This window comes from Thunnus albacares, chromosome 12 (assembly GCF_914725855.1).
Source record: "Thunnus albacares chromosome 12, fThuAlb1.1, whole genome shotgun sequence".
NCBI lineage: Eukaryota > Metazoa > Chordata > Actinopteri > Scombriformes > Scombridae > Thunnus > Thunnus albacares.
This window is the reverse complement of record NC_058117.1, coordinates 27,767,562-27,790,924: the sequence shown is the minus strand read 5'-3', so window position 1 is coordinate 27,790,924 and position 23,363 is coordinate 27,767,562. Positions and strand designations below refer to the sequence as shown.

At 38.7% G+C, this 23,363-nt stretch overlaps 1 protein-coding gene and 10 non-coding genes across 16 annotated transcripts in view; all 11 read right to left on the bottom strand.

The window, feature by feature from the left end:
* Positions 1-23,363, bottom strand: part of vipr2 (vasoactive intestinal peptide receptor 2) — a 107,690-nt gene that overhangs the window by 54,307 nt on the left and 30,020 nt on the right. For all 6 annotated transcript variants that reach the window (XR_006406586.1, XR_006406585.1, XR_006406587.1 and 3 more), the window contains exon 2: positions 9,789-9,894. Coding sequence is in view for 3 of the 6 variants with exons in the window: in XM_044368998.1 (XP_044224933.1) it covers positions 9,789-9,894 (106 nt within the window). In the remaining 3 variants the exon portion in view is untranslated. The remainder of the gene's footprint in view (positions 1-9,788; positions 9,895-23,363) is intronic.
* Positions 281-362, bottom strand: trnas-uga. Its single transcript has one exon. It is a non-coding gene; the product is annotated as a tRNA-Ser (tRNA).
* On the bottom strand, positions 833-914 carry trnas-uga. Its single transcript has one exon. It is a non-coding gene; the product is annotated as a tRNA-Ser (tRNA).
* Positions 1,117-1,198, bottom strand: trnas-uga. Its single transcript has one exon. It is a non-coding gene; the product is annotated as a tRNA-Ser (tRNA).
* Positions 1,400-1,481, bottom strand: trnas-uga. The gene has a single exon. It is a non-coding gene; the product is annotated as a tRNA-Ser (tRNA).
* Positions 1,684-1,765, bottom strand: trnas-uga. The gene has a single exon. It is a non-coding gene; the product is annotated as a tRNA-Ser (tRNA).
* Positions 2,280-2,361, bottom strand: trnas-uga. The gene has a single exon. It is a non-coding gene; the product is annotated as a tRNA-Ser (tRNA).
* trnas-uga lies at positions 4,290-4,371 on the bottom strand. The gene has a single exon. It is a non-coding gene; the product is annotated as a tRNA-Ser (tRNA).
* Positions 4,564-4,645, bottom strand: trnas-uga. The gene has a single exon. It is a non-coding gene; the product is annotated as a tRNA-Ser (tRNA).
* trnas-uga lies at positions 4,838-4,919 on the bottom strand. The gene has a single exon. It is a non-coding gene; the product is annotated as a tRNA-Ser (tRNA).
* On the bottom strand, positions 5,112-5,193 carry trnas-uga. Its single transcript has one exon. It is a non-coding gene; the product is annotated as a tRNA-Ser (tRNA).

The following is a 23,363-nucleotide window of genomic DNA, read 5'->3' as shown; positions in this document are numbered from 1 at the left end:
TCTGTACACACATCTAGTGCATCCTTTGCTCTTCCTGAGGTTTCTTCCATGTACCATCACCCACGCAGGGTTTGACCTGCATGGGAAGCCACGTACATACTTTTTTAAATGAAGTTGGTATGTTTGGGGTCTTAAACATTGCACAGAAATGCCATGATCAAGCACAGATCGCTAATACACCCTTCATACCGAGGATCCTTGTGGGAATCTAGCACAACATTGATGTGGCTGTAGGTATTTCCAGAACTATCAAGATTGCACGAAATTTAAGTTATGCCATCGCTGTGAGCAGGGTTTGAACCTGCGCGGGGAGTCCCCATTGGATTTCAAGTCCAACGCCTTAACCACTCGGCCATCACAGCTGCCTTACAATTGATGCATGGTGTTTTAAAGGAAAGTGGTATGTTTTGGCATCTTAAAGGTTTCATAGAAATACCATGACCAAACATAGATAGATGCTTTCCCCTTCATAGCAAAGCTGGTTGTGGGAATCTAGCACAACATTGATGTGGCTGTAGGTATTTCCAGCACTACCAAGATTGTGGGAAATCTAAGTTATGTCGTCGCTGTGAGCAGGGGGAGTTCCCATTGGATTTCAAGTACAACGCCTTAACCACTCGGCCATCACAGCTGTCTTACAATCAATGCATGGTGTTTTAAAGGAAGTTGGTATGTTTGACATCTTATAAATTGCACAGAAATACCATGATCAAACACAGATCACCAGCACACCCTTCACACTGAGGATCCTTGTGGGAATCTAGCACAACATTGATGTGTCTGTAGGTATTTCCAGCACTATCAAGATTGTGGGAAATTTAAGTTATGCCGTCGCTGTGAGCAGGGTTTGAACCTGCGCGGGGAGTCCCCATTGGATTTCAAGTCCAACGCCTTAACCACTCGGCCATCACAGCTGCCTTACAATTGATGCATGGTGTTTTAAAGGAAAGTGGTATGTTTTGGCATCTTAAAGGTTTCATAGAAACACCATGACAGAACATAGATAGACGCTTTCCCCTTCATAGCAAAGCTGGTTGTGGGAATTTAGCACAACATTGATGTGGCTGTAGGTATTTCCAGAACTATCAAGATTGCACGAAATTTAAGTTATGCCATCGCTGTGAGCAGGGTTTGAACCTGCGCGGGGAGTCCCCATTGGATTTCAAGTCCAACGCCTTAACCACTCGGCCATCACAGCTGCCTTACAATCAATGCATGGTGTTTTAAAGGAAGTTGGTATGTTTGACATCTTATAAATTGCACAGAAATACCATGATCAAACACAGATCACCAGCACACCCTTCACACTGAGGATCCTTGTGGGAATCTAGCACAACATTGATGTGTCTGTAGGTATTTCCAGCACTATCAAGATTGTGGGAAATTTAAGTTATGCCGTCGCTGTGAGCAGGGTTTGAACCTGCGCGGGGAGTCCCCATTGGATTTCAAGTCCAACGCCTTAACCACTCGGCCATCACAGCTACCTTACAATTGATGCATGGTGTTTTAAAGGAAAGTGGTATGTTTTGGCATCTTAAAGGTTTCATAGAAACACCATGACAGAACATAGATAGATGCTTTCCCCTTCATAGCAAAGCTGGTTGTGGGAATTTAGCACAACATTGATGTGGCTGTAGGTATTTCCAGAACTATCAAGATTGCGCGAAATTTAAGTTATGCCATCGCTGTGAGCAGGGTTTGAACCTGCGCGGGGAGTCCCCATTGGATTTCAAGTCCAACGCCTTAACCACTCGGCCATCACAGCTGCCTTACAATTGATGCATGGTGTTTTAAAGGAAAGTGGTATGTTTTGGCATCTTAAAGGTTTCATAGAAATACCATGACCAAACATAGATAGATGCTTTCCCCTTCATAGCAAAGCTGGTTGTGGGAATCTAGCACAACATTGATGTGGCTGTAGGTATTTCCAGCACTACCAAGATTGTGGGAAATCTAAGTTATGTCGTCGCTGTGAGCAGGGGGAGTTCCCATTGGATTTCAAGTACAACGCCTTAACCACTCGGCCATCATAGCTGTCTTACAATCAATGCATGGTGTTTTAAAGGAAGTTGGTATGTTTGACATCTTATAAATTGCACAGAAATACCATGATCAAACACAGATCACCAGCACACCCTTCACACAGAGGATCCTTGTGGGAATCTAGCACAACATTGATGTGTCTGTAGGTATTTCCAGCACTATCAAGATTGTGGGAAATTTAAGTTATGCCATCGCTGTGAGCAGGTATGTACTGCAGAAGACTTAATGTACACCATCGCTGTGAGCAGGGTTTGAACCTGCGCGGGGAGTCCCCATTGGATTTCAAGTCCAACGCCTTAACCACTCGGCCATCACAGCTGTCTTACAATCAATGCATGGTGTTTTAAAGGAAGTTGGTTTGTTTTGGCATCTTAAAGGTTTCATAGAAAACCATGACCAAGCATAGATAGATGCTATACCCTTCGTAGCAAAGCTCGTTGTGGGAATCTGGCACAACAGTGATGTGTCTGTAGGTATTTCCAGGGGCCTGATTCAGAAAGCGAGTTTAGTGAAAACTCTGAGTTTGTTCACCCTGAGTTGAGGGAAACTGGGTTTTTAGTTTCAGAGAGAGAATGAACTTAAACTTGGGGTCGGTTACCGCAGTAACTGACTCTCTGAACCTAACCTGCTCACTGGCATGTTTTCTTCAACAAACCCTAAGTTTTTCTCTGTCTCCTTCCTCTTACAGAGTCAGACATGCTGTTTCATTTACTCATTCATTAAGTCTGTGTCAAAGCGCACTGATTATCGGAGGTTACTATCTGTCAGAATCTAAATCCTGGTTGGATGTTAGTTTAGTTACTCAGGACTTTCTAAAGTTACCACTTTTATGTGCATCAGTCATTTCTTTGAACAGCAGTTTTTTCTCTCACATTCAGATATTACACAGTGTGAATTCATCCTCAGCTCAGAATAAAACCTCTGCATGTCCTTCTGTTATAACTCTGTGACTCTGTGCACAAGACAGCTGTTAGTTTGTTAGAGCAGCTTCTGTGCTGAAATGTTTATTGCACATAATGTGTAATCTCAGTTTAAATTTAAACAATCGGTATGAAGCTTTAGACACATGGGATCAATCAATAATTATCTGTCAGTCATGATGTGATTGGTCGCACTGATGGGACATAATTCCTATAATATTGGAGATTATATGTTAATATGCTGAGTGAGCAGGATTGTGGTGCAGCTGCAGAATGTAGTTTGAAAGTGAGATTTTTAAATAGGGAGCATAACCTTAATGTGTTTTAACAGCATTTCAGTGACAATGTTTAAATTTACTACATTTGTTGAAGTAGCTGAAATAAAGTCACTGAATGCTGTTGAGCTGAGATACAAATTGATGTCTAAAAATGTAAAATATTATATATATATATAATATTATATTATAAAATAACCCCAACGTTTTTTCAAGTACAAATCACCAAACACATTATTACTGGATCAAACTGTGAGCTACAGTCATGTCTCTGTGTCTTTGATCTATATATGTTTTAAAGCTTTTACTATATTTTTCATTTTCAGTTATTGCCGAAAACTCTGAGTTACCCATTTTGGGGTTCATCAATTCAGAGTTCAGGGTTTGACTCAGAGTTTGACTCAGAGTTTGACTCAGAGTTTGTTGAACTTGCTTTCTGAAACAGGCCCTAGCACTATCAAGATTGTGGAAAATTTAAGTTATGCCGCCACTGTGAGCAGGGTTTGAACCTACATGGGGAGCCCCCATTGGATTTCAAGTTCAACACCTTAACCACTCAGCCATCTTACAATGCATAGTGTTTTAAAGGGAGGTGGTATGTTTGGCATCTTGAACATTATGCAGAAACACCATGATCAAGTCAGACACATGGGTAGCTGTTGTACACTGCTGCACACTTCATACCAAAGCTCATTGTGGGAATCTGGCACAATGATGGTGTCTGTAGGTGTTTTCAGCACTATCAAGAGTACCTATTGTGGAAGACATGATGTACACCATCACTGTGAGCAGGGTTTGAACCTGCACAGGGAGCCGCCATTGGAGGCCAACGCCTTAACCACTCGGCCATCACAGCTGTCTTACAAGGGATGTATACTTTTTTAAATGAAGTTGGTATGTTTGGGGCCATTGCACAGAAATGCCATGATCAAGCACAGATCGCCAACAAACCTTTCATACCAAAGATCCTTGTGGGAATCTAGCACAACATTGATGTGTCTGTAGGTGTTTCCAGCAGTATTAAGATTGTGGGAAATTTAAGTTATGCTTTCGCTGTGAGCAGGGTTTGAACCTGCGCGGGGAGCCCCCATTGGATTTCAAGTCCAATGCCTTAACCACTCGGCCATCACAGCTGTCTTAAACAGGACGCATACTTTTTTAAATGAAGTTGGTATGTTTGGGGTCTTAAACAATGCACAGTAACAACATGATCAAGCACAGGTTGCTAACACATCCTTCATACTGAGGATCCTTGTGGGAATCTAGCACAACATTGATGTGTCTGTAGGTATTTCCAGCACTATCAAGATTGTGGGTTACACCATCGCTGTGAGCAGGGTTTGAACCTGCGCGGGGAGCCCCCATTGGATTTCAAGTCCAACGCCTTAACCACTCGGCCATCACAGCTGTCTTAAACAGGACACATACTTTTTTAAATGAAGTTGGTATGTTTGGGGTCTTAAACAATGCACAGTAACAACATGATCAAGCACAGGTTGCTAACACATCCTTCATACTGAGGATCCTTGTGGGAATCTAGCACAACATTGATGTGTCTGTAGGTATTTCCAGCACTATCAAGATTGTGGGTTACACCATCGCTGTGAGCAGGGTTTGAACCTGCGCGGGGAGCCCCCATTGGATTTCAAGTCCAACGCCTTAACCACTCGGCCATCACAGCTGTCTTAAACAGGACACATACTTTTTTAAATGAAGTTGGTATGTTTGGGGTCTTAAACAATGCACAGTAACAACATGATCAAGCACAGGTTGCTAACACATCCTTCATACTGAGGATCCTTGTGGGAATCTAGCACAACATTGATGTGTCTGTAGGTATTTCCAGCACTATCAAGATTGTGGGTTACAACATCGCTGTGAGCAGGGTTTGAACCTGCGCGGGGAGCCCCCATTGGATTTCAAGTCCAACGCCTTAACCACTCGGCCATCACAGCTGTCTTACAACCAATGCATTGTGTTTCAAAGGAAGTTGGTATGTTTGGCATCTAAAACATTGCACAGAAATACCATGATCAAGCATAGATAGCTGCTGTATCTTTCATACCAAAGCTCGTTGTGGGAATCTGGCACAACATTGATGGTATCTGTAGGTGTTTTCAGCACTATCAAGAGTACATATTATGGAAGACTTGATGTACACCATTGCTGTGAGCAGGGTTTGAACCTGCGTGGGGAGTCCCCATTGGATTTCAAGAAGTTGATTATTGCTGTACAGATTGTAAAGCCCCCAATTTGAGACAAAGTTGTGATTTGTGATATTGGGCTATATAATTAAAATATACTTGACTTAACAAAGCTTTTAAAGATGCCAGTGTTGGTTCGTTGGTCCATCACTTGGTCCAGACTGATGTATCTAAAAAATTATTTGATGCCATGAAACTTCAGACATCCATGTTCCCCACAGGACGAACTGTAGTAACTTTTGTGATAAGCAGACATTTCGTCTAGCACCATCATCAGGTCAAAATTTAAATTTGTCCAATACCTTTGGTTTATAATCAAATGCCTGAAAGGTGAATAAGATTCCTATGAATTTAACAAAATGTCGAAACCTGAGTCCTGTGTGCCGCTGAATGTGTAGAACAAGGCAAGTGATACTGTCATGTTGGGGGTTGATTCCCACTGAGGCTGAGCAAGCTAAATGTAAACTGTTTTGTATAATGGTACAGCAATCTGAATTCCTGCGAGCCTCATTTGCTCGATTGAATGAATAAAACAAAACTGTAAGAAAACTGCTCTCCCCAGCAGTTTTTCCCCCTGCAGAGGATTTGAGCCATGTTATTATTTTGCTCTACTTCATGTCATTGAGCTTTAATTAACACAGCAGGGGTGACTCAGGCGTCCAGAGCTCACATCCCCGGAAGGAAGGAAAGTCAGGCTTGTTAACGATGTAGAAACACTCAGGCAAATACAGCTGTGTTCGTGGGAAGTTTAAGTCTGCCGAAGACTTTTAAAAAAGAATAATGGAATGAGCTTTTCCCTAAAGAAAAGACTATCAGTGTGGAGTAAATACATTACTGTATGTTTCATTTTACAGGTAGATGCAGGGATAAAACTGCAAGAAGGTAAATGGAACGTCTCCTCCGCTCAGTTCAAACTTAATTGGATCTTTCATTAAATTAGACCTGCAGTTGGTCTTAATTATAAAATGTTTAGTCAATTCAGCGCTGGGATAATTAAACAAGTACTGGGTTACATCCAAAATGAGCCTTTTCTTTTTTACAGCACATTTGATCGTCGTCACAATATATGTGAGTTACCTTTCAAACTTCTGAGCAATTTGTTAATTAAATTTAAAAACTTCAGATTGCTCATAAACTCAGTGATTCTTATTAGTTGATTCTACTTTCGTACTATGAATTGATAAGTAGTGGTAGATGTTACATCTTTACATTTCTGGAAAACAAAAATCTTCACATCTTAATAAAACTGTTGATTACGGTTGAAGAGAAACACTAATGTCTACTGTCCCAAACGCGTGAGTCAATCAGGATGTTCTTGTGTACAATAGTTAAATTAGAGCTCTTCATTATTTAAAAGTGAAAAATAACAAATGTTGGCTTTGACTTTAAATTACCTCTTAATCTACAACAGAAAGAGGCGTCCTTGTTGTATGTCCCCACACACCCCTGTGTTTCCTGTCACTCTACACTGACTATTAAATAAAGGCAAGGCATTTTTCAAAAATTATTATAGGTTCAATTTGACTTAGAGGGGTTTGGCTAAAGCCGATTGCCCACTTTGGCCAGTAGGAACCATAAAACGTTCCCAAAAATGACTCAAATAAGAAATTTCTAATCTGCCACCTCTATGATTAAAGTTGATTTTTCTAAAAAATAAATAAAAACTAAAACTTGATTAATGTTAGGCAAAGATTATGGACATGATTAAAATAAACTGTTGCTAGGAGGCAGGATGTCGTAAGCCTAGCTTAACATAAAGACTGGAAACCAGGGGAAAAGGCTAATCTGGCTGTGTCCAAAATGAGAAAAATGACACCAATAAAGCTCACTAATTAGGTTGTATCTTGTTTGTTTAATCAGTACACAAATATAAATTCTGTTTTAGTGTGAGTTATGTGCTGAAACTATTTAGTGACAAACAACAAAGTCTTGCATTCACAGTGAGGTTGCCAGGTTTGCTACCATGATGCAGAACAAAGACCAAAAATGGGTTGAACTATTCCTTTAAAAAAAGTCACATTCTGACCTTCCTCACCAAAAAAATATGAGACCAACAGCAATGTGATTTAAGTATATTCTGTTTCAGAACAAATGAAACAGTATTCTTATTTTCTGTGTTTCTAATGAACTCATAACTAAATATTGCTTTTATATCTCTATATATGTAGTTTAATATATAATTACTTTGGTAAAACAAACAAAAAGAAAATCCTAACAAATCCAGTAAGGGTTGTGTGGAAACTTAAGTTTTGATAGTTTACATTCTTAAAAGATAAGTCTTATTTATTATGTGCATTTGTCCTTGAAATGAATTTGTTGTGCATTTAGGAATAGAGAGAATATGACTTATATAACAATTGTGACAAGGTTTAATTTTAAAATGCAGTAATATATCAGGTTGTATCAGTACAAATAACTGCCAAGATGCTACTGTATATTAACTGTGCCCCCAAAAGTCACATAAATTATTCATGTACCCGAGGTCTAGACTCTAACTTTCAACAGAATGAAAATGAATGTGAAATAATGCAGTGAATGCATTTTTATCATAGACGTGAGCCTGCGCTCCAGCAAGCCGTTGCACCAAGAATAGATGTACGTTAGAATAGATTATAAGAATATACACAGATAGATATGATTTAGTTGGAAAACATTCCCAGCTAATTTATGCAGGTTCTCAGTGTCCTAACAATATATATTCAATGGAAGAATGTTTACTGGGCATCTGAGTAAAAGAGAGAATTCTGAACTGGACTGGAAGCTGCTGGTTTTTCATTTCTGTGTAGAAAAAACAGGACAGAATACAAAACATGGGATTAAACTGCAACCTGCAAACTGCTCACGTCCTCGCATGGCAGAGGTATGAATAAATGTTCATACAATGTGTATATACTTGTATGTATACGCTGGAGCTTTCAGTCTGCAGACTCTGTTTCTGCTCCACGTTTTCTATTTAAAGATCCAGTTCAGAGGCCTCATTTATCAGCCATGCTTATGCACAGTTTAGTGTTTAAAGGGGGACATATCATGCACATTTACAGGTTTATATTTCTAATCTACTGGATTATCTTTGCATGATTTACAGTTAAAATAAACTCCTTATTTATCTTTATGCAGCCCCTCTGTTCAGCCTCTGTCTGAAACAGGCTGTTTTAGCTCCTGTCTCTTTAAGAACCCCCCTCCCGATGAGCCCACTCCGTCCTGATTGGCCAGTTCTCGCTCGAAAGACTTCTGTAGACTCTGAAGGCTACGTCAACAAACCATGAAACAAACTGTGGTAGTAGGATTTCACTACTACTTTCTCGTTCTTTACTGATACATATCAGGTTAATTGCATGTAAACCAACTCGACAATTAAGTTATCGTGTCTACTAGAGGGAAGATTAAATGGTTTTTCTGCATCACTGATCACTTATGGCTTAATATAAGAGATCAAGAGGATCTATTCTGTCTGTAATCAATCTGCATTAATTATAGTTATGTTTCAGTATCATTAATTTGAACTGACTTTACTGACCATGTATATTTCCTGTTATTCTGAAACAGTGTAAAAGTGCAACAATTAAATAACTATCACCTGACTCCATACTGTATCTTTATTTATTTATCTTTGGACAAAGCCGCTGTTGGAACACCAACATTTGTGTTTAGCTTTTAATTTCCTAATTTTATATATTTTTGTTAATTTTAATATATTTTTATATTCTACCAGACCCACTGTTTTTATTTTTATCTTAAAACAATTATAATAAAAATAATTCCACATAATTTCATTTGTTAATTTATTATTGTTTATATTTATTTATTAGTTTTTATATTTAAAGAGAAATAAAGAAGTATCCTGTTGAAGAAGAGATGTTATTTCATAGCAGGCAATGCCGTGAATCTATTTTAAACTGTTTCATTTGTTTATTCATTTACACACTGATTTTAATGTTTAAAATGAAATTTTGAAAAATAGGCTATGATTTAGCATGATTAGCTTGATTTACACAGAAATACACGTGTGCTGCCTGTCTCGTTATTCCAATAAATCCGTATGGTAGCCCAACATTATATACCGCGATTCAAATCTTGCATCATATGCAGCTGTCTTTTATTGATTTTTAAATGCTCAAAAAAATGTTCCCATGACTCTGTTGCATTTGGCTACGTTAATGTGGTCAAAATCATCGCTGAAACTCACGCCACGGGATTTTCGTATTGAACAGCCCAAGTGTTTGATAAACACCAATTTTCTTGTTTGCACACTTGCTTTGATAAATGGTCCGCAAAGTTTTACAAGTTCTGTCTTTGCTGCTAATGGAAGTGAAGTTTCTAGCTGTAGTTCATTGAGTGATCGTGACCTTTATGGCTGCCGGATGCCTGGTCCTGCCTCAGCATCTTCTCACACTCGATGTGGTCTCTCTCCACCTCCAACAGGAGGTTACAATTTGGATGTCGGCTGTCGACCTACGGAGGAAGAAGAAAAAAGAATCCAGTTTGTACGTTAAAGCTGCAGGGAACCCAATTTCAGTTTCAATATATTGCAGGAACCACTCGTATGAGCAGACGTGTGGCATGTATGAGTGATTTAAAGATCCCCTCTAGACATGTTTTCAGACATATAAAAATACTCTGCTTGGAATAATTTGAGTCCGATGTAGTTTTTCCACACACACACACACACACACACACACACACACACACACACACACACACACACACAATCTATCACCATGTTAAAATCCCTAAAATTACATCCCCTCCTTCTCCCTCAATGTAAAACCCAGAATCTATGAATATGCAAATAGTTGTATATTCAAAAGTTATCAGTGTACAAATCATGCTCGTAATTACACAAGTTAAACTGAGATTTGAGTTGAGCTCAGAGAAACTTTCCCCCTTCAGCAGATGAATGTGAAAACAAACTCTGCATGTACATCATTCTGCACAGAGAAGAGAACGACATCCAGCTGAAGGAACAAGAAGAAACATGTTTTTGAGTGGAGAGAGACTTTGACATAACGTAACGTAATGTGTCTACAAACAAGTCAAATTGTTACTTTAACTGTAAATATAAAAACATAGTGTATGGGCGTGTAAAGTTTAATATATATTGAAATAAGTTACTAGTGTTTAATCTGTAGTGATGACCAGAAATGACCTTACCTGACATGACTCTCATTTTCATTAAAAAAAATATTTTAAATGAATTTCTAAAATTGATATAGAAACTACTCAGAACTACTTACTTTGCTAATTGTATTCAGATACAATTAGCTAAATATAAATAAATATATATATAAATATATTCCTTCAACCTTCATCTTAAAGTCTTATTGAAGTTTTACCTTATCATCACTCTTTAAAGTACCTTTAAAAAAAAAAGTGTCCATTAAATTAGAGCTACAATGATTAGTCGATTAGTTGATTAACAGAAAATTAATCAATGATAGAATGATCATTTTAGTCTTTTTTAAGCAAAAAATGCCAGAAATTTGCTCATTTCAGCTTCTCAAATGTGAAGATTTGACGCTTTTCTTTGTCAAACATGAAAATAAACTGAATATTTTTGGGTTTTGGACTGTTGTTTGGACAAAACAAGACATTTGAAGAAATTATAACGGGCATTTTCGTACTATTTACTGACATTTTACAGATAAACAATAACAAAATTAGCAAAGCAGCAATGACGAAAACTGTAAAAGTTTTAGACAACAGAAAAAAATAATGAAATAAAGTTTAGAGGAGCTTAATGCTTTTAAACAATGAGAAAAAGGGGGAGAATAATTCAATTTCATGTGTATTTTCATGTATTTATTCATTAATTTGTTCATAATTTGTATATACAGTTAAAGTCAGTGATGGAGGGAAGTATTTCCAGCTGATACACGGAGGGAAAGTCAAGGTTATGATTGACAGATGAATACAAGATAAGCTGCATAAACCAACCGACCAACCACCCAACACTTCCTGCCTGTTTATCTCCCTATCTGTGTGTGTGTGTGTGTGTGTGTGTGTGTGTGTGTTAACCAGAAGGAGCAGATGACTGAATAGTGTGTGAGCCTTATAAATCCAACTAAGGAAACACTGAGCTCTGCCAAACAACACTGAACAAACAACAAATAATCCTCAACATTTATGAATATTAACACTGAGGTGTGTGTATAAATGTGTGAGAGTTTGCAGACGTTTTAGTCGACATGTGATCAATGATCCAACAACATGTACAGTCTACTGTCTGTGTTTCACTGCACTTCCTGTGTGTGTGTATACAGTATATCCATCTGAATCTATGATCCAATTAAGGCAGAAATACAGACTCATGTAAACACTCCAGTCTGGTTACATTATGAGGAATATTCATGAGGAATATTCTGATTTCATTGGCATAAAAACATGTAAACACCAGTGTGGTTTTAGTTATTTACAGCAGGATTAATACTTTTTATTTTATTAAAAATGTAAAATCTGAATCTTATGATTTAGTAGCTTTTAGCGTGTGATCTGCTGCAGGTATAATCATTATAGTTACCTGTTATTATCAGAAATCTGTGTTTTAATTTCCTTTATTTATAAGTTTTTTGCAGAGTCACTATATGTGTCACCCAGATGTGCTATATATTGTTTTTCTCAAGACGAGTGGCACTATACATGCTCTAGGGGACTTTTTATGTTAAAAAATAAAATGGTTTCCAATACAGCACAAATCTCCATATATGAATAGATAGAGGAGACTGTCAGGGTTTCATATATATATAAGAACCATGTTGATGGGACATTCTGAGTCTTAGTAATGTTGAAAAATGTATTGATTGAGCCAAACCTCATAGTGTCAGCAAGGTCACTTTTTGTGACATCATTCTGACTGAAATCTAGTTGTAATATTATGTTTTTGGGAAAGAACGCTGCGTTTGCTCCTGCGGTTGACACATAGGCACGAATGTAGCTGTAAAACGACTGACTGGGTTCATTTTACTGCAGGAAAAGTCAAAAAATTTGATCAATATGAACTAAAATCTCATTTTATAAGGAGCGTGTTTTTCTCATTGATTTTAAAGTGGATTTACTGATGCTTATCCCTCGCTGATGTTGGAGGAGAATAATTATGATGTGTGGTTTGACAGAGGTCTAAGTTTGAGATTAAGGGGTTCAAATTGTCACGAAGGTTTAAAAGCATAACTCAGAAGTCAGTAGTTCGTCTGCGGTCGATATTGCAGGAGCAGCAGTTTGTGTTCAGTTGTGTACGTTGGCCAACACCTCCCAGCTGGGTGTGATGATCCCGACGTGGGTGTGACATGAATATTCTGCCTACTCTCCCTGTCCTTATAATATCACACTGAAAATTAGCACTGCATATATTTAACTAAGATAAATGTCATGAGATATAAATACAATACAGGTGAGAAATATCATGGGAGTAGTATTGTATTATAATATTATTCTGACTTTAGAAAAGAAATAAATGGCTACTATATAGTAAGACCTGAAATAATAAAGTATGTAAACTAGTACTTCAGGTTTTTGTTTGTTTCTCAGTCTTGGAAAGAATGCTGAACTATTCCTTTAATGTAAAAAACAGGAAAATGATCGTATGTGTGAACATGGTTTTAATCAGAATATCAGTGTTATTAAGTGTCGTTTCTGTATAAAATCACACTGTGGAGTCACTAATTTATGTGTTAATTCATTTTTTTATCTTGTCAATCACAGGATAAACAGCATTTGAAATATTTCCAAGGGCACAGATTCCTCCGCTGCTTGTCACTCACCCAAATCCTCCCAGACTGTGGCCCTTTATCCCCTGGCATGAGGCGAATCTGGCCGTTATCAAGACAACACAAAAAGCAGACACGTGCGTGAGGACAATGCCCGACCGAGAGCCAGAAGATTCAGCTCAACAGCTTTTTGGTGCATCAAACGCAGCGGATAGCAGATTAGTGTTCGGCTTTGGCAAGAACGTGTTCACAGTCAGCGCGTCAGTCACATGCCAAAGTAAATTAGCCAAGCTGAACACAAGCTCAAACTGAAGGAGGAGAGTTGAGTTTTTTTCCCTAACACACAGCAGAGTTTTGTGAAGTTCTGTGACTAAGAACATACTTCAGTCTCATGCCGTGGTCTAAAGAGTGAAGCGATGTTGAAACCATCGTCTTTTAAACCTGTAATAACTGACTTTTTGGCTACTTAGGGGGCAGCAGAAACAAGTTGTGAACACAACTTTTAAGTTAATATGTTGAACTTGTTGGCAAACAGTTGCTTAATTACACATTCAGCAACATTATCATTCATTTAGAGTCGTGTTTCTGTCCACCTGGTGAATGTAAATCCAATATTCACTCTCTTTCAGCTCTGTTTTTTTTGCTCTCTACCGACTCCTGAGGGAAATATCTGGCTCTTTAGCACATCATCCCAACAGCAGCAACAATCCTTCGTTTTTCCGATGAAATCGGCGTGGATTCCAAGGCAGCCGCTGCAGGGCTTTCTTTGGACTGATGCGTCACAGTGCCAAGTGTACTTAAGTATTTAAGGAATGCTTCTTTTCTCCGTTACAGGATAGCCATTTTTGGACTATAGTCAGCTGGTTTATAGTCTGTCCAGTCTGTTGTGTAAAAGCCACCAATCTGACAACTAAACTTCAGCTGGTTCAAAAAGAAGTCATGCAGAGGGGCTGTAGTTAATATTACAGTTAATATTATCTAATTATATTAAGAATAAATCAAATAATTGTGAAAAGGCTACCTTATAGTTATGAGCCTACAGAGAATAATCAGCAATTTTGTGGCTCTACGTAGCCTGTTTTAGATCATAGGTTTGGTTTCACTGCTCCAGCATCCAGCAGTTACGGAGCAACATTATCATTAATTTGGAGTCGTGTTTCTGTCCACCTGGTGAATCTAAGTCCAATATTCACTCTCTTTGCTCTCTACCAACTCCTGAAGGAAATATCTGGCTCTTTAGCACATCATCCCAACAGCAGCAACAATCAGGGACATTCCTTCGTTTTTCCGATGAAATCTGCATGGATTCCAAGGCAGCCGCTGCAGGGCTTTCTTTGGACTGATGCGTCATGGTGTCAAGTGTACTTAGTCTCCAGCTAACTGTGTCTGTTTGGTGTTTGGTGTTTGGTGCTGAGCAGGTAGTGTACAGTGACTTTTTAGAACTTTTTCTCTGAAAACAGCTGCCTGCTGCGGCTGAAAATGACGCCATGAGAGCGCTGAGAGTGAACCAGAACAGTAAAAGTTGCAGCCGGACAGATAAACAACGAGCTGAAACTTGTTATAAAGCTCCATAAAGCCGAGGGGAGCCACAAACAGCACATTACACATTGACAGCTTAAACATTGTTAAAAATAAAAATATCAATTATAGGCACTTTAACCTCAGACTAACAACATCAACCAGTAAGAACTTATTTAGGGATTTGTTGGTCAAAAACATTTAAGACAATTTGTACAAAAAATGAATGTTTTTAAGCAATCTAGATTACATATAACTGTTATTAACCATAATTAACATGACAACATTTCAAATTGTTAACTACATACTGAGACATGGTAACTGAAATACTGTTAAAACAAAGGTTATATGTAACCAAGATGTCTAAATACTTGACAAAGCCTGTTATGTTGTGATTTGTGAAAAATTACAAGAAGGCTCAAAATGAGTTAAAGCTGCAAGCAGCATTGGACCTTGCACTCTGGCCCAGTCGGGATCAGATCATTTGGCTTTTTAAAAATGAGGGATATTTCTTACAAGTGTGGTGTGCTTTTATTTTGAAACTTTGATTGACAAATTATGCAAGTTTCGGGCTCATTCACTTGAATTTTAATCAGTAAATTGAAAACCCTTACATTAACGCCCTTGGAGGAGATAGCGTTTGTTCGGGGGCCAAAATTGGGACAAAATCTTATTTTGAAAGGATAATTGCGGACTTCCTGTTGGATTTAGGTCAGGGGTGTCAGTATATGATTTGTAGGTCTTGATGAGACGAATAATTGAGTTTTGGTTCGATCTCTCGCCAACATTCCTACGGGCTGTGGCGGCCATTTTAGTTACATAGGTGGTGCTAGAGAGCACATTTTGGCACTTTAGGGGTTAATTTTTACATTTTATTGAATTTTTCACCAGACCTGATGTGCGTGCCAAATTTGGTGAGTTTTTGAACAAACACATGACGTCCTCACCCTTCTGCCTTTTGGGCTCAGTCCCTAATAAAAGTCATTCTTAAAGGGTCAGTTCACCAAAATCGCCCACAAAGATGGACTTCAGATTCGCATAATCAGACCAAACAGGCAAATTTTACTAAAGTTCATTTGAGCTGCACCAACAGGTTTGGAGTAACAGCATCTTACTCACACACATTTACTAAGTAGAGTTAAAAGGATATTGAACTTGCCGCATCACAAAACATTTTTTGACAAGTTCCTTTGTTGAAAGCATTATGTAATAAATGGCAACGGAAACTAATTTATCAAAAAATAAAAAAATAATTATGTAGCAACAGTTGGCTGTTTAATATCTGCTCGCTGCAGAGATGTTTAATCGACCTGCCGAGGTGTGTTTAGTCCGCTGTGATTTATTTAGTTCATCAGAACACATCGCCAAGTACACGTCTTTGTTTAGAGCGAGGCGCAGCTCTTTCCAGAAAAAAAAAAAAAAAAAACATAAAACATTCAGGATGAAAAGCTCTCTTCAGTCACCTTCCTTTAGTCGTTCATCAGCATTACACCAGTAGAGGTGACGGAAAGCTCCAACTTCCCGTCCTGAAACTTTATTCTTTTGCTTTTTTTGCATTTCTTTGTTTTCATCTGTGGATCAAAAGAGTTGTGACATCAGCTCACACTGAAATGCTCTTTTTCACAAGGTCACCTGTCAGTCAAGCATTGCAAAATAATACTAATACTTCTTTTTCCTGAGATTTTTTTTTTTTTTTTAAAGTTTCTCTTCTTCTTCTTCTACTAAATTCTACACAATCTAGAAACTCCTGACAGCGAGTCTGGAAAAACTTAAACAAACCGGACAAACACCAGGCTGAATCACTGGTGTGTTACAGCCGCCAACAAGTGTGACATTTATTTACAAGTGAATGTAGAAAATATTTATTTCAGAGCTAGATGGAAAACACAGCGTGCATGCCTCTTACTAGGTGTTTCTCTCTAACACACACACAAGCGAATCAATCTGCGTCATGCGGTGCTTTCAGTAGCTTCTTACCGACTACGCTTTCTCTTCCATTTCACTCCCCTGTTGTCTCCTTCTCTCTGCTTTTCATCTCCTCCGGTGTTTGATGTGAAAGACATTTTACAGTCATTGTTCCCACACCTGTCTGAGAGCTGTGAGTCGTGTTGCGGGGGACAAAAGTCTGTGTACACGGTCACATTATGGGCACAGAAAGCAAGTCTCCATGATGCAAGGTTAAGGTTAGAGTTAGGCTAGTAGTGGTTATGGTTAGGGTATGACTCCAGGAAATGAATGTAAGTCAATGTAATGTCCTCTAAAGTATGTGTGTGCATGCTTGTGTGTGTGTGTGCACAGAGAGTACAGGAGCATATTTATCACAATCCCGGACGGCTGCCTCAGTTAAAGAAGCGATTCTAGTATTTCATGCTTAGTGACAGACGAATGTTGAAAACACAAACACAACTGGAGGGAAAGTGAACTTCTCTGTGACAGTTAAAGGGAGATTTTAGGTCAGTTTAAGGCAATGCATGAAGGGTAAAACATGACTTTCACTGATTGAATGTTGGTTAAATACAGTCCAAGTAAAATCCAGTGTTTTAACTTGCATCATATACCACCAATGTGTGTGTGTGTTGCCCTCAAGACTTTACAGCCTAGTGGCTCTGCAGGGTTCTTCTTAAGGCAACCTCCTACAAGCTCTTCCAGTTGGTGCTGCAAAGTTCAAGTGTTTGTGTCGTCTCAGGTCTGGACTTCTAAGCGTGTCAAGTGATTTGAGTTTGTGTTGCGCACCTTTCAGCCCACTAGAGCGCAGGACACCCTGGGTTGCAGGCCGAGCCTTCGCAGTCCTGTTGGCATCCTTCCCTGGCTATTGCTACTTATTGTTATTGTTATGATTGTTGTTATTCTCCTCCCCCTTTCCCTCTTTCTTTCTCTCTCTCTCAACCCAACCAGTCAAAGCAGATGGCCGCCCACCAAGAGCTGGGTTCTGCTTGAGGTTTCTACCCGTTAGAGGGGAGTTTTTACTTACCGCTGTGGCGAAGTGTTTACTCATGGGGGAATTGTTGGGTCTCTGTAAATTAAAGAGTACGGTCTTAACCTGCTCCATGTGCCCTGAGATGACTTTTGTTGTGATTTTGCGCTATATAAATAAAAACTGATTGATTGATTGATTGACTTTAGCAGAGCATGCAGGCATTGAGTAGAAGAAAAGCAATTATCCTTCATTATCCTCCCAAACATTAGGCTATATGCTACATAAAGCTGATATCTTATAAAATCAATGTTTGATCTGGTTTTCCCTTCAAAGTAAAATAACAAACCACTTACTGTGATAATTGTATTTGAAACTACGTGTGTATTATTTTTACAGTAAACAAAGAAAAATCTACAAACTCTCATGTATGTTTGTATAATGACAGTAGCAGAAATAAGAAATGACCTGGAGATAATACAGGTTTAAATCAAAATGCAAAACAATATGCAAAATCCAAACTGCAGCAGTGAGTCTCTCCAAAGTCTGCAGGCGGCAGGAACTGTTATCCACAGGCTAACTGAGGCACCGAGTTTACTGTCTGACTCTGACACATGAACAAATCCAGTTAGGTCGAAAGCGCCTCGAGCGGTCTCCTCGGTACGCAGGCAGTGATTCGACTTTCACAGGAAATGGTGGAGGGCAGCGAGTCTGTACGAGAGCATCAGCGGAGTGGAGTCGAGTCAGATCCAAAGGTTTGTAAAACTGAACTGTCTTAGCACCGAGGGGGGAAACACATCAGTCAGTCACCACCTGCGCTGCTCAAAGCTAAACACAGAACTCAAGTGCGAGTGCGAGTATCTGGCTACTGTCTGGAGGCGGTACGTACCAGTACCCGTAACCCGGAAAAAGAATCTGCATTTAAGATTTGTGTGTTAATTTTTTTTCCAGTTCCAGTTGGGTTATTCTGGTCTCGAACGAGGCAGAATACAAAACCTGGCAGCGCCTCATTATGACCCGCTGTGAGTGACACAATTGGCTCTGCAGAGATTCACCACAAATCAAACATGTTTGGTATTTGTGACACGGTTGCAGATTCTGTCACTGTGGACATTTCAACATTCAGTAGTGCATGAAATCCTCAGTGTGACCACAACCTGTTATACCTGTGTCATACAGCAGGTGACGAGGAGCCGTCCCCACATGGGAGACCAACTTTAGGCCCAGACACTGCTGGTGCTTTGAACACCAGCGGTGTCCACAGTAGCAACATGCACACAGTGACAATTTTAACATCAGGTAATCAGGTCTTAGTTTAGTGTTTTAGCATACCAACATTTGCTAATTAGCACTAAACATAAAGTGCTGCTGAGGCTGATGGGGATGTAATTAGTTCAGCAAGTGTTGGACTAAGTAAATTTTTGACATTTTGGTCGGATTAGAGGAAAAGTCAGAGGATCACCAAAGTTATTAAAATTCATCTTGTGGTCAGTTTGAACCAAAAGTGTGAACCTGCAGGTGTTTCCACTTCAGAATATGTTTCTTATGCCATCCTGAACCGATGGTTTGGACATCAAGTAGCCTAAACAAAATACCACCATGTACCGACAGCGAGTGAAAACAATAGAAACTACTCAACATATATTTAACATGGCTTGTTGTGGCTGAACCCATAAATGTACTGTACTGTATCTCCCAACACAAAAGCTGTAACTGGAGGAATGACAGTTGCGTAACAGATGCTGGTTTTATATATTTCTAGTTTGAAAAAAGACGCACCTCATCCTCAAAAAGTAAAAGGAAACGTGTTACCACAGCAGCTACTACCTGCCACTAATTATCAGCTGATAATTCAGCATCATAGCTTCCACCTCGTGCTGCCTGAGCTCCATTTAAGCATGTTTATCTGCCCTCACAACACAGGCATCGATTTGGAAACAGCGTGGTGTGGTGGAGATCTGACATGTCCTCAGCTCTGTGCAGTCGGTGATAATGACAGATGGGTCACTGGTTTATGTGTTATGTTGGAACATGTGAGCACAAACATGCATGGACAGTGACTTATCACAGGTTAAGAGAGTAACGGGATACATGGGATACATTTAGTAAAAATGGGGATTATTAGCAGGATTACAATGTTAAAATACATTTTGAAATAAAGACCAATATACTATCATGTACTGTAAAAGTCCCAAATGTAAGCAGAGCAGGAACAAGAGGGCAAAATAACTCACTGAACCACGATTGTGTGAGTAGATGATGATACCACACGGCACGCAGGTGTGTACAGCAGCTGCACGTACACACACTTCACATACAGTGATGTTATGTTGGGAGAGTAGGAAGGGACGGTCGTTACACACTGTGGCGGTCCCAAAAAATAAATAAGTTAAAAGAGAGCTTGAGTATATGACAGCTTGTTGCGCACGTGACGCTCTCCACCGAGATGACTGCGTGTCACTGGTCGCCGCGCACGTTTAATACTGAATAAGTTTTAAGAGGAAACTCAGACGTATCACGCAGATAGATCTGAATTAAAGGACGCTGTGAAACCCATGATGCCGCTGCACATATGTCATTCCTCTGAGAAGAGCTGCGGAGGAGGACAAAGCTCTTGCAGAGTGGGAACAAATACCCATCGGGGGGGTATTCCCCCACTGCGACATACAGGGTGCCTGTGTAATAACTTCACAGCCGGCACACCAAGCGCTGTTTCATCAGAGGCTTTCCCTGAGAATGTAATGCACATCGTGTGTTGTGCACTTTTATTGTAGGTCTATAATCAACTGCCTGAATTTGCTTAATGAAAAGCAAGTTTTTCTTTAAAAATACACTGAGTAGAAACAGTTTTTGATGCTAAAAATCTAGGTCTCCCCATTTTCTTTTCTAAGATTTCCATTGTTCTGTTGTGTTACAGAATACACTTAAGTAAAAGTCTTGTCTCATCTTGTCTTTAATTGCATATTTGGTATTGAGGTAACGGAAAGTAATCAAATTACATTGATATTGTGATACACAGATTAGGTTACTGACTTCATTTTTTAACAGGTAATTAGTAATTGTATCAAAATACATTTTTAAAGTAACCCTCCCAACACTGATTATTTAACACACTTTGACAGCCAGAAAAATGTTGTTGGAGAGTTTTTGTCTCTTCTGTCATTGGTTAAATATCACTTAACTTTCCTATTAAACAACTTATGCATGGTTGTTATCTCTTCATTTCCCCCAGAAGACAAAGAAATTAGCCAAATTTAAGAGCATCAAGCACAAGACAGTTTTTGTGTAACTTAAATGTCTTCCTGAAGTCTGACGAAGACACAACACACAAACACTTTGTGCTCCTTGTGTTTGTGTTACTTTTAAAGGTTCCTGATAAAAAAAGTTCCATAATAAATAAATAATAGTGGGAGCGTATTTATCCAGTCTTGCTGTCAGTTCATATCTGAGCTTTAGAAATGTTAATGAATCAGTCTTATCAGCTTCTTTCCTCATGTGTTTTCCCGCTATGGCTTCGTTCAGCGGTGATGCACACCAGTAGCTGTTGGTCGCCATTAAATGAGCTTTGGGAATTATTGTGTTGCCCTGAGTTTATTGTTTACAGGATTAAATATTACAGCGGGGGTCGACTGAGGAACAAGCAGGGCTGGGAGATAGCGTTTGACGGTCACACATGGCGCATCAACCTCAAGTGTGAGATCTGCGGTCAAGACAAGAACAACTGAAGCAAAGAAGTCGAGAAAGCATTAAAGTCCGACAAGCAGCAGCAGACGCCTGCCGACCAGATACCTGCTGCGTTCCAGAGATGTTTGAAAATTTGGAAATCCCAACTTTTTATATGTAAATCTGACGACTGCCAAGTTATTCGCACAGAGAGCTGCCACTTATCTGGTTAATCTACTCGCATTGAATGTGCAACGCCCCTCGTCTGTTCATCATCAGTTTCAAAAGATGAATCTAGGGCTGCAACTAGTGATTATTTTCATTATTGATTAATACGTTGAATATTTTCTAGATTTATTGATTCGTTTTTTTGGTAAAAATGGTGAAACATGCCATTTTGTTTTGTCCCACAACCCAAATATATTCAGTTTACAGTCATAGAAAACTTAAGAAACCAGAAAATATTCACATTTGAGAAGCTGGAATCAGAGAATCCTAACCCTAACCCTTTTTCAATGATTCTGAACGATTAATTGATTGCAGGTGACCCAGTCAGCAGGATTAAGGTTAAAATAAGCCTTGGAGGTTATTTCTATTAAAATAATATTGAAAATCTTGCATATTGTAGATTGATTGCATTTTTAATAAGCTGATAACAATATTTAGTCGAAAAACAAATTTCTCTAAATAATTATTTGCTTTTTTTCTTCTTCGTGGAGTGAATTCATGGTGAAGAAAGGAAATGACACATCTGTCCAGTCATTGTCAAAAAGGGCAAAGCTCAACAAGAGAAAGAGCTCCTTTTTTTTGCAGTAAAGTGGAAAATGTGGTGAGAATAATTGGGGAAAATGAGGACTCGTTAATCACTTAACAATCTGTCACTGTGCTCTCTGGCAGGAAACTATTTTTTTTAAAAGAAACATTAACGTGAAGCAGATCGAAAGGTCAGTTTGATGCAAAAGCTCTGAACCTGCAGTCTAGTGATTCAGAGTGATGTGATTTTAAAATGGTTCATTTTAAAAAGCAGAATAATGTTTCTTCCACAATGCATTTATTCTTTCGGCCACTTTTACAAAAGATGAATACAAGCATAGCACGTAAAAATGTTACAATCAAAGCCAGATGTGATCAATTTTATGCAAACGAGACAAAAATTTGTTGTTGTTCAGAAAAATGTGACTGACAGATTGATTTCAGCAGAGTTAACTATCATTATAGATGCAGAGTCACAGTTTGAATATGTGAGATGTTTCACCAGTGCATCTATTACTCCCAGTCAGAGGGAGAATATTTTACCCTACAGTAGGTGATGTTACGCTGTCAGGTGCAAAACAAGATGATACTGAGCAGAGACCTGCAGAAAGACACTAAGGCAGCTGTTTACAACTACTACTGAAATGTAGAAGCTACTGTGACAAAATATACCAATAAAAATCATAAAATATAAAAAAAACTTCCCAGTAAACTGGCAGCCATGATGATGATGATGATGATGATGATATGGTGAACAGATTATTTTGTATTAAGTTTGTTTTAGTTGTATATTTATTTTTTGTTGATTTCAGTATCATATTTAAACTCAAATTTCATTCAGATTAAGACATAATAATGTTTCACTCTGTGTGAAGAAAGACTCCCACTCGTAAATTTCGTTCATACCTTTGACTACAAGAAAACTGATGAATGCCACAAATCTTTTTAAATCTACGGAGTCCAGGAGGGGTCATGGAGAAAAAAAATAACCAATTCATGCTCTCAGTTTAGTAATTTAATTACTAAATATACTTATTAATAATAAGTATCTGCAGGATAATGGATTTTTGCCGTGAACACTTTCATGCTCCCGTGGATGTCACCCAGTTCATGAAAACTCAACTTCAGGGTTGTGGACATGGATGCATAAAGTATAATACACAGTGTTGGGTAACGTTACTTTAATAAGTAACTTGTTATGTTACAGCGTTACCTACTGAGAATGAGATTTCTTGCACATGTTGGTAATTTCACTGAATTTCTTGCAAATTCAAATACGATATAATAATAATACTTCAGCGATGTAAAGGCTGTTGTCTCTGCCATCTTGCTAACTGAGCTACACACATGTTCGTTGACACAACCGCAGGATT